Genomic DNA, 18,675 nt, shown 5'->3' on the forward strand with positions numbered 1-18,675 from the left:
ATCTGGAACATCATGGAAGCAAAGTTCCAGCAACCAAGGTCCAGGACTGTAGAGCAGCTAGAATCCTGCATCAGACCAGAATGGGACAACATTCCTCTCCTAAAACTCCTGCAACTGGTCTCCTCACTTCCCAGATATTTACACAGATGTTAGAAGAAGAGGAGATGCTACACGATGCTAAACATCACCCTGGAACTACTTTTTACAGAAGTGTTGCTGCCATTTGATTCAAAATGAGCTCATGTTTCTATGAAATCAGTTTCAACATCTGATATCTTGTTTATGGGTTGATGAGATTCTGGTTTTATTTACATTTTACACAGAGACCCAATCTTTTAAGAACTGGTGTTGTTATATACCGCAATTTCTTTAAACTCAAAGTACTGAATCTGTTCTGCTGCTTGAGGAGAATAAAGACAGAAAGTGTAAATAAAATGATGGTGGAGTTTTGTGACGTTTATAAAGCTTTCTGGCGTCAGAACAGTCTATCCCTCTCTCCCTCCCTCTCTCTCTCTCTCTCTCTCTCTCTCTCTCTTTCTCAGCTTTTACAGTACATGTTTGATGAAGGAGGAACAGGGCAGAAGGTGGATGTTAGTGACCCTGCCTCCATCCTGCAGGCCGGCCACTGGCGTGCCTCCTCCCGCCCCCTTCTGCCGCTCCGCTCTGCTCATCAATAGGGAGCCATTTGAATAATGTGTGAGCGCTTGGACCGGAGCCAATCAGCTGTCAGAGGCCTGTGATAAATCGCAATGCATTATCGATAATAATAATTACGTTGACATGCGCATTTCTACTTGAGGGGCTAATTTTCCGAGCCGAAGAATTTGGAGAAGAAGGGGAGGAAAAGTGTCCGGATGGTCGCAGCATGTCGAGGCGCAAACAAGCCAAACCACAGCACATCAACTCCGACGAGCCCGGTTCGGCCCAGACTGGTGAGTTTGTTTGCAGGTTGTTTATCTGAGCTGGAAGTTGGGTTTGTTCCTGTTGCTGCCCCTCTTTCACCCGGTCAGGATAAACTTAGACGCGTTCAGAATCTATTCTGGACTCATACAGGTGCTGCTGCGCGAGACTCGCTTCAGAAAGCAGCACTGTAGCGCTTTACTCCTTCATTTCTCCTTTTCTCTCTGATTTTAACCTTAAACTCAGCTGTTCTTCAGCGGCTGCAGTTTTTTGTGTCGGATGTTGTTCCGTGAACAGATCTGGATCCAGATGACTTTTCCTGGGCCTTTTCCCCCTCCCTACCGTGTTTTTGAAGAATTACCTGGAAAGTTTGTGGGACAGAAAATCAGCTCGGTTCGATTTGAAAATCTGGGAACGGAACACGTTTTTCTTATTTTTGGATCCATGCGTTGCTGACCGGGTTTAATTCTGGTAAAACATTTGGGTGGAAATGTGAGCGCGTGCTTCTGCCTGATTTTCTTTTTAAAAAATCATATCTATGATGTAATTCTGTCTGTTTTACATGAAGAGTTTCATTGAAATATGGTGTATTGTTTTTGGATTATTTGGGTGTTTATGAGTTAATTCGCCTCCAAACGAAAGTCTGAAACAAAGGTTTCCAAAAAAGTGTGTGAAATGTGAGTGTGGGGTAAGCTGACCTAAAGGCAATAAATCCCCCAGTTTAATGCATGACTGTTTCCTTTAGTACATGTGTGGAGAGGTGGGGGATGGAGCAGGCTGCTGGTGAGACTGGGTGGGGGTGCGTGCGTCCTGTTGCCAAATGAGAGCGGTGTTTGACTTCACCTTCTCATTACGAAAAGTTGTAGACAAAAGTGTTGGATAAAACTGGAATAGTTTCTCATTTATCTGCTGTTTGGGGGTATTTGTGACCTAGTGGTAAGGTGTGTGTGTTTGTTAATGTAACGCGCACATATTTAATGTTAAGTCTGACCTCGTGTCATATCTGTGGATAGATGATCGGATACAGGTCATGCGCCGTCAAGTGGTAAATGAATGTTCTACGTCTTGAATTTCTTTAAAAATGAACAAGTTGTGGTTTTATCAAAAGATTTTGGAATGAGACATATGCTCAGATATGATCTCGCGCGTGTGTGACTTCCCTTAAAAGATAACTGTAAAAGGCAGAAGCGGACTGGATAAAATAATGCAGTTTGTGACTTTTTTTTTCTCTCTCCTTTTGTGACACCGCTTCAGTGCCTCCTGGTGAGTAATTAACAAGGCCAAAAGTTTCCCTGGCCAAATGCAAACAGGTGGTCTGCCCCCTTTTCTCCCAGGCATTTGCATTTAACAATACACCCAGTTGTGAAATGGCCTCTTGGTTAGCAGACAATTTAAAATGCACACTTGGAGCACTTTTCAGCCTTTCACAGGCTGTGAAAATGTGGGAACCTAATTGTATTGTAAATGTAGACCTTTTCCTATTCTTGGGCTTTATAGAAAGTTGAATTTTTATGAGACAAAGATTTTCATTTTTAAATTTTTTTTTTTGTAAAGTTAGACAGAAGCAGCTACAAACCCCTGTGTGACACAAAAAAGTGTATTCATTCTTTTGCAAATAGGTGTTTGTTTTTTCATTTTTAACATGTAGAAATTTAGTAATTTAATTTCCAGAGTGCAACTCTTTGTCTTTTTGTTCTGAGTTGTATCAAAGGTAGATGGCTGCCCTCTGCTGGACAAATTCAGGGGTTTAAAAATTGTACTGACCCCCTATCAAGGGCAGACATAATCAGTTACTATTAGATCTAACAACAAAAGATAATGGTGTTTATTTTCATCTGTTGCTCAAAGCTCTGACCCTAATGTTCACAAAAGCAGCCTGAAAGTGTATTTTAGGTCAAACATGAATGCTCAAAAATGATTTAGTTGCAATGACGTCTGTTTATGGTGTTATGGTGTCAGATGGGAGGAAAATTAGGATATTCCGTTTTGAGTTTGCTGAATGCCGTCCTAACTGTGTAAATGTTGTTTTCTCTGGTTTAAGGGACTCTACAAGATGATCCAGCTGAAGAGACAGGAAACGACGTGAAGAGGCTGAGGATGGAGGACACCAGAGTCTGCAACAAGTGTTGCGCCGAATACTTTGACGAAGCAGAATTTCTCGAGCATGAAAAAAATTGCACTAAAAGTCAACAAGTGGTCATCATGAAGGAGGGAGACTGTGGTGAAGTGCTGGAGGAATATTCCCAGGGTTCTCCCGATGGCTTAAACAGCGATCATGATGATAGCCAGTCCAGTAATCATTCCAATACAGACCAGCTGGAGAGGACGGAGGAAGAGTCCAGCATGAACGCAGAGGACTCTGTGCACCAGGATCAGGGAGAAATGCCTGGCAGTCCTGAGATGGCTTTCCAGCCTTCACCCAAAATGCAAGATTCAAACGTCACCCTGGAAACTATGGCTGACACTAAAGTGGCCGTGTCCCAGCATTCTTCAAATACCTCGGTGACGTCACCACAGGAAGTGCTGCAGGCCATCCCCGTCATCCTGGAGCAGCTGGTGTGTCTGCAGCAGCAGCAGCTACAACAGATCCAGATCACAGAGCAGATCAGAATCCAGGTAGCCATGATGACCCCGCAGGGTCTGCAGTCATCTGTGGGGACAGCCATGGACCCTCTGAAAGCTCTCGGTGCTCATCTCTCTCAGCAGCTGTCTGCCGCAGCAGCTCTGATTGGAAAAAGGACTGGGAGTCAGAGCCTGTCCATGGAGACCATAAAACAAGGTAAACTACCTCTGCCCGCTGGTATCGGCGCCTCACTGGGATCAGTGGCTTCTAAATCAGACATTTTGAAGAGCGTTCCAGATCTAAGCAGCCGTCTACCAGCTCTGCTGCCCCAGTCTCCGGCCGTCCTGGGTTTCCCCAGCTCCTTTAACGGGATCCAAGCGGGGATCGAGTCCTCTAAGAAGCTGAAGACCAAGATGCTGTCCCTCCCACCAGAACCAAAGAATGTAGAATCGCTGTACAAGCACAAGTGTAAATACTGTGGGAAAACGTTTGGGAATGACAGCGCCCTGCAGATTCACCTACGCTCCCACACGGGCGAGAGGCCTTTCAAGTGTAACATTTGTGGAAACCGCTTCACCACCAAAGGAAACCTCAAAGTCCACTTCCAGAGGCACAAAGACAAGTATCCTAACATAAGCATGAATCCTCATCCTGTACCGGAGCACCTTGACAATATTCCCACCAGCAGTGGCATTCCTTTCGGAATGTCTGTGCCCATAGAAGAGTCCAATCTCACTGAAATGAAGCCCATCCTCAGTCATCCTGCTCCTGGCTTCAACCCGTCACCCATGTCTGGATTTAAACCTTTTGATGCATACGGTGGTGACACATTTTCCCAGAAGCCCTCCCCATCTACAAGTGAAGGCTCCCCGTCCATCTCCTCTGTATTTGGCCAAGAATCTGGTCAGGATCCCAATCAGAAGGATGCTAAAGAACTCCTTGGAGCGCTGCATCACATGAATGGCAGTGCCCTCCCAGGAGAAGCCAGCTCTGGAACCGCTAAGCTACAGCAGATGGTGGACGGTCTGGAAAAAAGGACCGACGATCCCAACGAGTGTGTGATCTGCCACAGGGTGCTCAGCTGCCAGAGCTCGCTGAAGATGCATTACCGCACACACACCGGAGAGCGGCCCTACAAGTGCAAAATCTGTGGTCGCGCGTTCTCCACCAAGGGCAACCTCAAGGCTCATTATGGGGTGCACAGAGCCAACACTCCTTTGAAAATGCAGCATTCGTGTCCCATCTGCCAGAAGAAGTTCACCAACGCTGTGGTTCTGCAGCAGCACATCCGCATGCACATGGGGGGGCAGATCCCCAACACCCCCATGCCAGAAAACCAGTTTGAAGCTGGAGAAGTGTTGGAGCCGTCTCTATCAGAGGACAAGAACATGGATGTGAATGGGTTTGACGCAAGCATGGAAGATCACGAGTCAGAGCTGACCTCCCAGAAGCCCAACGATTCCTCAAATTCCCTCCCGCCTGTCTCAGAGGATCCCCAGAAGCTGGTGCCCTCCCCTGTGTTTTCCAGCCTGGACGTCCTGAAGAATCTTACCTCTGCTCTTGCACTGAAAAGACAGAGTAGCACTGCTTCAGAGAGCGAGGGGACGTCCAAGGAGTCCCCACCGGAAAACCACAACGGCCGCAGTCCTGCCATTTCTGACTCGGCCATTTCATTCCACTCCTCCTCCCCAGTGAACAACTTTGGGACTAAATCCCCCGAGTCAGCTGGGGATGAATTTGGCTGCAGCGGGTCCAAACAGGAGTCCGATGGCACACAAGATGTCAGCGAGTCGGGTGGAGCTCTGGACCTCACAGCTTCCAGCAGCTTCATCCCCAAAGTGATCAAAGAGGAACCAGGAATGCTGTTTACTAACGGAGACTACGGTGAGTTTAATGGATAAGAGAAATCTGTTAAAGGCTGTCAGAGGAAATCCATAAAAGTCTATTTTTTTATTATTTTCACCTCATGTGTGAGCAGCTCCCAGCACCATCCCTTTCATGAAGATCCCATCAAGTCTGGGCAGCATGGAGATGAAGATTCCTTCAGAGAATCCTTTGGGTCCTCACGGTCTGTTCAGCTCCCACATGCCTCAGGGAACGGCCATGTCCTCCTCCATGTCCTCCGCACCACGCCGGTCCACCAAACAGCACACATGTAACGCCTGTGGCAAGAACTTCTCCTCCGCCAGCGCCCTGCAGATCCACGAGCGCACACACACGGGCGAGAAGCCTTTCGCCTGCAACATCTGTGGCCGCGCTTTCACCACCAAGGGAAACCTGAAGGTATGTCTCTGCGTCTCACATCCTCCTCTTGGGTTCGTCTGTTCAGGAACTGATGGTGTTTTGTGTTGGTTTGTTTTTTTTTTTTTTTGTTTTTTTATCATATAGGTTCATATAGGCACTCACATGTGGAACAACTCTTCACGCCGTGGCCAGCGCCTGTCTCTGGATAACCCCATGGCGCTGATGGCCATGAACTCTGAAGCCAAGATGGTGCCAGACATCATGCAGGCACCCAAAGAGCTGCCTGCACCACCCATGAACTTTGACCCATCTCTATGGAACCAGTACGCTGCTGCTGCCTTCAGCAGCGGCCTGACTATGAAGACCAATGAAATTTCTGTCATCCAGGGAGGTGGCATCCCGCTCCCCGGGAGCCCCGCCGGCGGGCCTCTGATCGGATCCACTGGGGGCCTGATGAAGATGGACGGATCCCACTCGGGTTTGCCTGCCACCATGGCTGAAAGCGAGAAGAATGGGTCTGACGGGGTACCCAAAGCCCACTTCCCACATTTCATGGAGGAGGGTAAAATCGCAGTCAACTGAGGTCTCGCTTTCATCTCTTCTTCAGATGGTGTTTTCAGATGAGGTACAATCACATGTCCAGAAGAAAACGGCTCAATGATTCTCAAGTGTTGTGTTTAGCTGAACTTGGTTAAAACTACTGTAGTTGTATTTTTTATTTTATATGAATATATATGCGGGTATTTCTTTTTTTCTGTGACTTTTTGTTTTTGCTGTCTATCCAGAAGTTTGAATGTACAAATTACTTGAAACTGCGTTAATTCAAACTCGATGACTTTGAAGGATTTTGACTTGACTTGGAAAATGTTTCAGGGCACCTGTCTGAGCAGTTTCCAACTCGGTTTCAAGTAGTAAACTGTAGAAGTCCAAAGACTACTTTTCCTCCTGCTGTGTGCCATAGCTTTTATGACATTGTACATGTATATGGTAGTGTTAAATGTCATCTTTTTGTCTCATTTTGAAAGTAATTGATCATTCGGATTATTCCACTGTCTTGTTAAAATTGTGTGTGAGAAGTTGTTCCTGATCTGAAGGAACTGTGCTGCATTCATGGCACTATCAGTTTTTAGTTTTTTTTTTTTTTCTTCTTTTTTTTTTCCGCTCAATTGGTTTGTTTTCTCATTTCAGTTTTCCTTTGTTCTGTCAGGTTAATAAATTCCTATTTTTCTTCCGGTTTTCTGCATGTCATTGGCTGACTTTAGAGAGCTGTCTCATGTTTCGTGTTCTCAGGCTGCACTTTATTTCAGCTTAGGTTGCGTTTCCATTTCAGAACTGCTCTAAACATAGACAGGATGAGTCCAACTATTCCTTTCTGCTAAACTATTCAATCAGATTGCTCTTTTTTTGGGGGGGGGGGGGTTGTTATGTTTGCCTGGTTATCTTAATTTGTAGCGGCATTAATTTATTTATGATACACAAAACGCTTGAGTTTAGGGGGGTAGCTTCTACCTCGTTAGATTTTAGTTGTCCCTCCCATGCCCCTTACTCTCAATGCAATGTTCTGTACATTTTTCTGGTACATTCTTTTTCTCTTTTTGAGTAAGCTATAAGAGTTTCATTCTCAACCTGCTGAGTTGAACAGTAATGAATGTATCACTGGACACTTTACACAACTCAGACTGGTCCGAGGACTGTGTAGGCTCCTGCTGTTCATTCCTTATCAATATGCATTTGCCAATTTGTGCCTTTCTTTAGCGAACCATGTCAAAAACTGCTCTCAAGTTGTCTCCACAGTTCACCAGACGTCGAGCCAATTTGATCTGTTTACAGTGTAAATGTCTTTGTTTTTTCAAACGTTTCCTTCGGCTAAATGGTTTCTGATTTTTGACAAATAAAATCAGGGTGACTTTTTCAGCAGGTGTCCTGTCTTTTATGCTTCAGTTTCCAGTTGCTCTGCAATGCCATCAACATTTAAACCTAGTTCTTCAGAAACGGACATTGATTCACCTTCAGACGACTCCAGTAAAATCTTTTTCTGCTCTCATTTCCGAACCAGAGCCATTAAACCTGCAGCATTTTGCATTCTCAACGTAAAACTATTTGCATCCACAACCGAAGCACTGTCACATCGTGTCCCCAATCCATTTTAAGTTGACTACGTCCTTCACAATTTTGACATGTCATAATTTGCATAATTGTCATTATAAGAACTAAAGTAGCCCTGCAGGCAAACTTTGGCAGAGAAGAAGAGAAGCCTGTAAATGAATTAAAAATGTTTTCTCTTTACTTTCAGATGACTTGTTTGGTTATTTTGTGTCATGGATGACGTGCACAGTTGAGCATTTATTACAAAAGTACAAACACAAGGCCTGGGCTACAAAGAAAACCACTCAGAATAAGCAGGTTTTATGCATAGCTGAAACGTGGGACAGAACATCATAAAACTAACACTGATTTTCATAGTGGTGGTTGCCACAAATCATAATAACGACTGCTGTGCCTCGGCCAATGTCACAGACTGAGGTCAAAGTTGTGGCATGCAAATTAAATTATTGTTGAGAATACTCATTATACAAATAATGCATTTTGCTACAGTAGTGTACCATCACCCATTTGTGTGTGTGTGTGTGTGTGCATTTTATTTGCCTTAAAACAGTGCAGCTGTTTCCAGATGCTCAGAAAATAATGTTTTAGGGCTGTCATGTGTAGAGGCATGTGTTGAGAGGCATCCTGCACAGTCAGCCACAGGGATGACCAGGAAAGAGATGACCTTTCCTGGTCATCCCTCGTCTTCATATTTAGCTTCTCAGCAGACAGAATGTGTAACCTTTTATGTGCTCTTCATCAGTGTCTGAAAGTGTCCTGAAGAAATAGGAATAAATCCAGCAAAGACCTGAACCAGGACCTGAGGGATTTTTGATTTTATTCAGTATAGTAAAAGTAAATAAAAAAAGAAAACCTGAAGAGTGTAGGCAGTACAGATGTGGCGTTCATGAGTGAATCAATTCTTTTGAACAACTCCTTTAAATGAACATTGGGAACTGAATCACAGCTGTGAGCTATTCTTTACGTTTTCCATGCTGCCTTCATCTCACATGTGTGCCATCACTGGAGTCTGAAGTCCAACACACTCCATTCACATGATTCAAGTATGGGCAGAAAATGTTATTTGGAATCCTAAACGTTTACTAAAATATGCATTGATGTCGCTCAGGTTTAATCTTTTTTTAATTTATATTTTTACCATGTATTTTTTAAATCTTGTATAGTAAATTTTACACTACCGTTCAAAAGTTTGGGGTCACTTCCCTGTTGAATCCCATGGCAAAGTGACCCCAAACTTTTGAACAGTAGTGTATGTGGGTACATATTTTTTATTTATTATTATTATTATATAATTGTAAGTTTTTTGCTTTACTAAAAAGTTCTTGTGGGGAAGATTTGTAGTAAAATTGTTTTACATGGAAGTTAATTGTAGCCTGCTTAGTTTCTGTTGTGCCACAGTTTTTTGTTGGAGCGGAAATCCAAAATGATGATCTCACTGTCAAAGCATGGGGACATAGAGCCATCTTATAGAATGATTCCAATGAAATTATGACCAATAATTTACACCAACAGACAGGATATTGGTGAGACGTGTAGGTTTAAATTGTTCTGATCCAAATCTTATCTTATAATTGTTACCACTGATTATTTTCTTGATTATAATGAGTTACCCACCCATATATATATATATATATATATATATATATATATATTCCTTTAAAGGAACAGCTCCTCAGGTTTCCTTCAAAGAGCCAATAATGGCCTCTCTAGTAGGCAGAGGGCAGAAGATAGAGCTTATAGAGCATCTACTCATTAGCAATGTGAAAAGAAATACATCCGGACCTTCAACTGATCTATCCACTGTTGATTGATCCAAATAGGTGTATTATTTATAAACAGCCTCATCAGAAATGGTCTTCATGGAAGGGTGGCTGTCAAGAAGCCATTCTTAAGAAAGGGAAATAAAGAGAGAGGCTGCGGTATGCCACATGACTGGACTGAAATTTGGTGGAAACAGGTTTGATGGAGGGATGGATTCTCCTCAGAGCCCTGACCTCAACATTACTGAAGCAGTGTGGGATCATCTGGACAAAAAAAAGAACAAAAGGCAGAAACATCCAAACGAGCTTTGAAAAGTCCTTCAAGAAGTCTGGAGATTATTATTTATATATTAGCTACTTAAAGAAATGACAGAAAGCCTTTCTTTCAGACTTGGAGGCAGAATAGGAATATTAACTCCTTAGAACTGGACCGACTGGTTCTCACTCATGAACTGGATTTATATAAGAGTTTTGACAGTAACGTAAACACATTAGGGTCAGCAGGTCAGCTATTACCCCACTGCCTGACACCTTGACCAGCTTCTTTGCACTTTTAAACACTCCAAGCAGCAGAAGTACTGTTTGCCCTCCACAACTAGAGGCACAGCATCAGCCTCTTACCCTGCAGCTGCACCAAGTGGTCTCCACCCTGAGAAGGATCAACATCAACAAGGTCTAGATAAGGAGTTGGGTTGGACACTAGAATCTTGTGCAGACCACTTGGCAGAGGTTGCAACTTTCCACGGTTCCTTCTGCCTGAAATCCTCCATCAAAAAACAACCATTACCTGCCTCAATGATTACCTCCCTGTCGCTCTCATCCCAGTCATCATAAAGTGTTTCAAGTGATCATCCTAAAGCACATCAACGCACATCATCCCTGCTGGCCTGGATAGCCTGCAGAGAGAAGCGTTCTACGGAGGATGCTTTTTCAATAGCACCTCACACGACCCTGACTCGCCTGTAGCATCCCAACACCTACAGACGTGGACAAAAGTGTTGGTACCCTTCGGTTAATAAAAGAAAAACTCACAATGGTCACAGAAATAACTTGAATCTGACAAAATATAAAATTTAACCAATAAAATTCACACCTTGCTTTTCAACCATGCTTCAACAGAATTATTAAAAAAAAAAAAACTCCTACAGCCTATATAAAGGGCTACAGGCAGTCACTGTGCTGTTTGGTGACATGGTGTGTACCACACTCAACATGGACCAGAGGAAGCAAAGGAAAGAGTTGTCTCAGGAGATTAGAAAGAAAGTTATAGACAAGCATGTTAAAGGTAAAGGCTATAAGACCATCTCCAAGCAGCTTGATGTTCCTGTGACTACAGTTGCACATTTTATTCAGAAATGTAAGATCCATGGGACTGTAGCCAACCTCCCTGGATGTGGCTGCAGGAGGAAAATTGGTGACAAATCAAAGAGACGGATAATACGAACGGTAACTAAAGAGCCCAGAAAAACTTCTAAAGAGATTAAAGGTGAACTTCAAGCTCAAGGAACATCAGTGTCTGATCGCACCATTCGTCGTTGTTTGAGCCAAAGTGGACTTTGACCAAGGAGGACACCGTTGTTGAAAACAAATCATAAAAAGCCAAACTACATGTTGACAAGCCACAAAGCTTCTGGGAGAATGTCCTATGGACAGATGAGACAAAAATGGAACGTTTTACCAAGGCACATCAGCTCTATGTTTACAGACCGAAAAATGAAGCTTATGAAGAAAAGAACACCGTCCCTACACTGAAACATGGAGGAGGCTCTGTTATGTTTTGGGGCTGCTTTGCTGCATCTGGCACAGGGTGTCTTGAATCTGTGCAGGTACAATGAAATCTCAAGACTATCAAGGGATTCTAGAGAGAAATGTGCTGGCCAGTGTCAGAAAGCTTGGTCTCAGTGGCAGGGTCTTCCAACAGGACAATGACCCAAAACACACAGTTAAAAAACACCCAAGAATGGCTAAGAGGAAAACGTGGACTATTCTAAAGTGGCTTCTATGAGCCCTGAACTAAATCCTATTGAGCATCTTTGGAAGGAGCTGAAACATGCCGTCTGGAAAAGGCTCCCTTCAAACCTGAGTCAACTGGAGCAGTTTGCTTATGAGGAGTGGACCAAAATACCTGCTGAGAGGTGCAGAAGTCTCACTGACAGTTACAAGAATTGTTTGATTGCAGTGATTGTCTGAAAAAGTTAAGGGTACCATCATTTTTGTCCAGGCCTGTTTCATGAGTTTATTTTTTAAATAATTCTGTTGAAACATAGCTGAAAAGCAATGTCTGACTTTCACTGGTTAAATTTAATAGAATTTCTATTTATGATTTTTTTTGTCAGATTCAAGTTATTTTTGTGACTTTTGTGAGTTTTTCTTTCATTAACCGAAGGGTACCAACAATTCTGTCCACATCTGTATGTTAAGATGCTGTTTGTGGACTTCAGCTCAGCCTTTAACACTGTTCTCCCAGACATGCTGGCCCTGAAGCTCCACAACCTGGGTCTGTCAGCATCAGTCTGCGCCTGGATCAGTGACTTTCTCCCCAACAGGGGCGCAGGGTTGCGTGCTCAGCCCTGCTCTCTTCACCCTCTTCACACAGGACTACTTTGTCATCCACCAACATGGTTGTGAAGCTTGTGAACGATACCACTGTGGTGGGTCTCATGTCCAACAATGATGAGACCCACTACAGAGAAGAGGTCCAGAGTCTCACAAAGTGTTGTTCCAAAAACAATCTGGTTCTTAACCTCAACAAGACAAGGGAGGTCCTAGTAGATTACAGGAGGTTCAGGAAGACTAAGCACACTCCTCTCTGCATACACGGAGAGGCAGTGGAGCATGTGGACAACATTAAGTTCCTGGGCATCCACATTTCCTATGACCTCTCCTGGACTGTGAACACTTCACACCTGATGAAGAAGGCCCAACAACGGTTCTTCAGTGTGGTATGGCAGCTGCAGAGCATAGGACAAGAGGAACTTAGCCCGGGTGGCAAGGCCAGCTCAGGGGATTGATGGCCGTCGTCTACCGGATCTGCACTCCATCTACATCACCCAAGTCCAGAAGAGGGCCAGACGCACTGCAGCCGAAAGCTGTACAGGAATATTAAAATCACCACAAAAAGACTCAGAGACAGCTTCCTCCCCAAAGTTCAACACTTACCCCCAAGGACTTTGCCATCCTTACTTTATCCGCCCTGTAAATATTACAGTCTGCTGTTAATGCTCTCATTTTCTGTATAGAGGTGTTCTTATGTCTTTTATATATTTTATATCTTTATTTTTTACTTATTTATGTGTGCCTATTATATTTCTATAATGTGTGCTTAAGCCAAGAGACTCCTCAAAATTTTGTTATGCTTGCATAATGACATTGAAGATCTTGAATCTTAAATTAACAGTCCCACCAGAATAAAAGTAAAAAGTTGAACCTTGACTGAACCAACAGGTGTATTATTCATAAACAGTACAGAGCAGAGAAATACTTGTTTAACTCACCAAAAGTTTCACTTAGTATTATTTTGTGACGAGTTTTGCAACTTACAACCAATTATTCATATCATATGAAGTTCGGTGTTGACAAACCTTCAGCAGGACTCTTCAGCCAGTCTGGCTTTGCAGCGTGCCATGGCCTGTATGGTGATGAGGATGGAAAAGTTTCATTTATAAAACCTTTATAAAACATGAGGTCTCAGATTTGAGGATGTTGAGAACAGATGGTGTAAAACTATGACAAAAGGTCCATTTTATTTATCTCTCCTGAACTGTCTGCACTAAAGCCTCTCTCATTTTGTTCTGCTTCACTTTATCAGAGTTGGTGTTTGCAGAGATAATGTTAGGCCTTGTGGTTGAAGATATACACTCATTTCATTATGGGGACATAATTTTGAAGCAGGGGCCTAAAAAATAGGTAGGGCTCAAAGAGTCAGACTTTATTTAGAAATAAAAGGTTTTCCTTAAAAAAATGGAGAGCTTTTAGAAGTGAGGTTTTGCGTCAGATGGTTGAGACCCAGCAGCAGGCTGCTGAACGGTCCAGGGTGAGTGACAGCTGGAAGCCCCGCCCTGAGCCGCTCCAACCGGGCTGACTGACTGTCTCACCCGCCGCCGCTGCAGGAATGGCCGACAATATTCCGCTCCAACCCGTCCGGCGACCGAAAAGACACGACAGTAAACACAGAAACGGGTAAGACCGTCAGACAGCGCTGAGACATTAACATGGAGCCGTTTGTTCGTGTGTTAGCGCGTCGGCTCCTTCTGACATTACATTGTTTACAGGAGGGCGTGCACAGTGTAGCAACCTAGCTAACCTAGCTAGCTGGGTTTGTGTTAAAAAAAAAAAGAAAAAAAAAAGAAAGAAAGAAAGAAAGAAAAAAAAAAATAGTTTTTAGAAAAATATAAAGGTGCTAACAGACGTCATGAGGCTGTTCAGGAAGCTAACGTTAGCCAGACTCCAGGAGGAGACATCCTGGTTCCGGGCTGCAGTCGGAACAAGTGCATCTGACGCCCATGTCAATATTTGTGCTGTTCTCACGAACATAGTCCGCTTAAGAGCAGCAGAACCGGTTCCGATAACCCAGAGTCTGACATATTCCGACTAACAGCCGATGGTTACAGGCCTCAGAGGGGATGATGGAGAAACAGGACAGACGGACACAAGGCTGAGAAGCTGCCATCACGGTGACGTCACACAACAAGCGTGGACAGATACAAACCCGAAAAAAAAAAATAAATAAATAACTGAGCCAGAAATGTAAATAAGAAATACATTTTTAAAAAAGACCACAGCCCCCAATAAATAATAAATAAATACAATAAAATGCAAAGACCAGAGAGCCGAAAAATAAATAAAATTAAATAAAGCAAAATACAAGGACCCAATAGCTGAAAAAGAAATTGTTAAAAAAAAATTATTTTAAGCCCCCCAAAAATAAAATTAAATAAAATACAAAGACCTAAAAGCCAGCAAGAAAAAGAAGAAAATGAGCTACATTATATATTGATAGAAGAGCTTGAAAATGTAATTTATAAAAATCGTAATAACTGAAGCTATAGTTTCCAGTGAGAACAGCCAGTCTGCATTGTTAATCAGTTTTAATAATCACTGTGATATCTGATCGGCATTTTCATCGTGACTGTCAGCTGTAACTCCAAATCTAGCATCTGATGTAAGACAAGAGCCTTTCATTGGCTATTTTTTCTTGTAAAAATGTGTCAGGCCTTGAAAACAGTTTTGTTACTGTAAATATTGTTTACATTTAAAGGTCTGAGTTATCTTTCATTAAATCCACATTTTGTTCACGGTCAGTATAAACACCTGTCCTGCACTTTATCAGGTCCATCTTCTAGTACTGGGTTGGACCCCTTTTTTGCTTCAAACCCTGAATACCCGATGTCAAAGATTCAACAAAGTGTTGGAAACATTCTTCAGAGGTTTTGCTCCATATTGATATGATAGTATCACACAGTTGCTGCACATTCATGATGAGTCTCCCGTTCCACCACATCCAAAAGCTGCTCTGTTGGATTACGATCTGGCTCAGTTTGAACTTCAGCAAGTTGTGTTGACCATGCCTGTATGACTAAATGCACTGAGGTGCTGCTATGTGATTGGCTGAGTAGATTTATGTGTAAACAGGAAGTTGAACAGGTGGAGCTGATGACGTGGACGGTGAATGTAGATATATATTTGAAAGGTTATCCATTAATCTGACAGCAGCTGGACTCTTTGCTAATCAGAAATGTCTGTTGTTGGTGGAGCTGATGGGGTCACTGGCCTTCTCCAGGTGAGGTTAATTTTTATTTTGTGTGACAGGGTCAGTTCAGACTTTTTGGTTATGAACCTTTACTGCTGTGAGTGTGTGGCTACAATAAGCAACACATTAATAGACAGATGATGTGTAAGCATCTGTTCCTTAGTTAGATTTCTGACCCAAACAGTGTGATCAACATCTCCCATTGTCTCTTCCTTTCAGGTGCTGCCCATGGTCAAGATGCTGTGGTATGGGGGACCTCCGACCCCGCACCGTGTGGCTTGGCCACCCAGAAAAAAGGGAGCAGAGGTACCCGAAGAATGTCATTAACAACCAGAAGTACAACTTCTTCACCTTCCTTCCTGGGGTCAGTCATCTCTTCACCTTCCCTCTGTTTAACCCCAACAACCCCACCCCCCTCCCTTCAGGCCACTGTCTGCTTGCTGGTTACAAAATCTGAAAATCTGAGAACCTCTTTATCCTCATTAACATTTCATACCTTCTCCGGTAGACTTGCTGTGATGTGAGTAGTTAAAACACTGTGAATCAGAGCTGAAACTAACAGTTATTTTCAGAGTTTAGATACTCTACAGATAACTGTTTAATCCATAGATGATCAGTAAATGCTTCAAAGTCTTGTTACAGTTCCACTCTAACCAGTGGGGTGCATGTGAATCACCAGTTTAGTTAACCCCTTAAAATCCTGCAATTTTTACCTAAAGCGTGTTTTAATGAATAAAGACTTGTTACGGACCAACTATTTTACTGGACTACTTTTACTTGACCCTTGCTGATGTAACAGGACTGCTTTTGTTGCAGTATCATCTGCTACTGGAGTACAGTATGACTTCAGAGGTAATTGCAGGTCAGAAATAAGTGCTTATTGAAGCTACAGTTATGATTGTAGCTTGCATGGTATACATAATTCACATCTCAAGAATCTTAGCTTTCTAGTGGTGTATAACATGAGTAGGTACTTGGATGGAAGTAAAATATGTGTTTGTCATGTCCGTCCCACGGCCGAACTATGCCAGGTTTTATGCTTTTATTAGCTAGCTTATCGCCATAAATGATTCATTCTGCCTGAGTCATGACCTTTGATAAACTCCAAAGTTAATGTAACTATCAACTTAAAGCCGCATTTATTTATTTTTTAAATAGGGTTGAAACATCTGCACTGTGGTATTTCTTAGAAATCTTTCATTAATGAAATGATGCAGAAAAAACCCAGGATGTAGTTCCACTACACCTCACTGACCTCACTAACTCACAGGACATGATCAGAACTGGTTGGATGATCAAGCTGTTGCCTAATAAGTAGATTTCTGACTAAGAATATATGTCTAAAACATTGTTATATTGCAAATTATAATAACCCCCTTTTATTAACTTTGGGAACTGGTTTTAAAAGTTTTTAGGCTCCCAAAACCCCAGAGATCCCAGATTAGGATTACTGCTATAGACTACACTGTATAGCCATCTCTTCATGTTGTCATAGCAACAAGCTGGGAGTTTGTGGCAGTTTCTGCCCTGGAGAGCACAGATCATGTAAGTGGTCTTACCGGCTGTGGGAAAGGCTTCAGTCAGCTTATTTGTCAGCCGTCTCTGTCTCTGAAACACCATGTAAACTCCAGACTTTGTGTGTAGAAGCAGCATTAGTGTTTTTATTAGTCATCTGTAGTTTGATCTGCTGAAGGAGTGTTCAGTTGGATGTGAGCTCACGAACCAGGGACGTTTCTAAGAACTGATGCAGAAATTCCATCTCTGTTTTGTTTTTGTTTGCATGAAAACCATGAAAGCAGGGGTGTCCAGCTCAGGTCCTTGATGGCCACAATCCTGCAGGTTTTCCATGTTTCCCTGCTCGAACACACCTGACTCTAATGAATGAGTCGTTGTGCAGAACTTCATAAGTCAGCTGTGTTAAAGCAGGGACACTTTAAAAACCTGCAGGACCGTGGCCATCGAGGATCGACTTTGGACACCCCTGCATTAAAGAGTCAACTTGAGATTTATTTATGTGGTGTTCACAACCAGCTGGGTTACAGAGGAAACGTCAGTAAATCCTCTCTGATTCCTGTCTCATGCTGATGGTGGAGAAGCGTGACAGTTTTACATTAGGACATGAGGAGTTGGACTGTCATCACTAAGCTGTGTTTTTGATTATGGCATTTTCCCTCCCTGATTTACATATCCATTTGCTTTCTGTGCCTCCAGTTGTCTTAAGATCTTTTTTTTTGTTTATGCAGCCGGACGTTGAAAGTAGGTCCGATTTGTTTGGGAAGCAAAAGACAAGAGCATGGACTGTTTGCATTGCAAATTGGGATGCTCTTTATTTACTTTGCTTCATGTCAAGAAGTTCTTCTGTCCTGAGCATACAGGCAGCTGTATGGGTGGCTGGTTGTAATGTGGTCTCCACTCTGGTATAAAGCAGGAATGTGAAGGCACACTTTTCTCCTGTAGTAATCTCACAGCGTGGTGGTAATGAAACGGAGCGCAGCTGAAGTATGTGTGTTAAAGTAGAGAGTGGTGGAAGAAAAGCAGCATATTGTTCTGGGTTTACTGGTTCTCTGAAATAATAAAAACGAGTCACCTTTTAATGAGGAAATGTATTACATGAAAATATACTGTTACATTATAAACTTTTGGTTCAGAAATTGTTTCTCATTTTTGTGAGTTAGGATTAAAAGAAAGTACATCCTCTCTCAATTCTACAGTTTAGTGTACATCCCCAGTTCCCAAAAAGTTGGGATGCTTCGTAAAATATAAATAAAAACAGAATTTGGAGAGTTAGAATGTCAGATGTTGAAACTGAGACATTTTATCATTTGATGAAAACATAAGCTCATTGTGAATCAAATGGCAGCAACACATCTGTAAAAAGTAGTTCCAGGGTGATGTTTAGCATCGTGTAGCATCTCATCTTCTTCTAACATCTGTCTGTAAATATCTGGGAAGTGAGGAGACCAGTTGCAAGAGTTTTAGGAGAGGAATGTTGTCCTATTCTGGTCTGATGCAGGATTCTAGCTGCTCTACAGTCCTGGACCTTGGTTGCTGCATTTCTGCCTTCATGATGTTCCAGATGTTTAGTATTGGTGAAAGGTCTGGAGTGCAGGCAGGCCAGTTCAGCAGCCGGACACTTCTCCTGTGAAGCCATGCTGCTGGGATGGATGCAGGATGTGGTTCAGCATCGTCTTGGTGAAATCTGCAGGCCTTCCCAGAAAGAGATGTTGATGGGAGCAGATGTTGCTTTAAAACCTCCATGTACTTTTCAGCATTGATGGAGCTTCACAGATGTGGAAGCTGCCCACGTCATAGACACTAATGCAGCCCCATCCCATCAGAGATGCAGCTTTTCA

At 42.9% G+C, this 18,675-nt stretch overlaps 2 protein-coding genes across 2 annotated transcripts in view; both read left to right on the top strand.

Annotated features, from left to right (window-relative positions):
• Nucleotides 1-726: 726 nt before the first annotated feature.
• sall4 (spalt-like transcription factor 4) lies at nucleotides 727-6,847 on the top strand. The gene is made up of 4 exons (XM_042004376.1): nucleotides 727-932; nucleotides 2,942-5,347; nucleotides 5,442-5,746; nucleotides 5,852-6,847. The coding sequence occupies exons 1-4, from the start codon at nucleotides 866-868 to the stop codon at nucleotides 6,287-6,289; spliced, it is 3,216 nt and encodes a 1,071-aa protein (XP_041860310.1). The 5' UTR covers nucleotides 727-865; the 3' UTR covers nucleotides 6,290-6,847.
• Nucleotides 6,848-13,408: 6,561 nt separating this feature from the next.
• The window catches only part of LOC121651921 (probable phospholipid-transporting ATPase IIA), a 56,303-nt gene continuing 51,036 nt past the window's right edge, over nucleotides 13,409-18,675 (top strand). Inside the window, exons 1-2 of the mRNA XM_042004377.1 lie at nucleotides 13,409-13,752; nucleotides 15,542-15,686. Coding sequence (XP_041860311.1) covers nucleotides 13,685-13,752; nucleotides 15,542-15,686 — 213 coding nt within the window. The 5' untranslated portion in view covers nucleotides 13,409-13,684. The remainder of the gene's footprint in view (nucleotides 13,753-15,541; nucleotides 15,687-18,675) is intronic.

The sequence above is a fragment of the Melanotaenia boesemani genome, chromosome 13 (genome assembly GCF_017639745.1).
Source record: "Melanotaenia boesemani isolate fMelBoe1 chromosome 13, fMelBoe1.pri, whole genome shotgun sequence".
NCBI lineage: Eukaryota > Metazoa > Chordata > Actinopteri > Atheriniformes > Melanotaeniidae > Melanotaenia > Melanotaenia boesemani.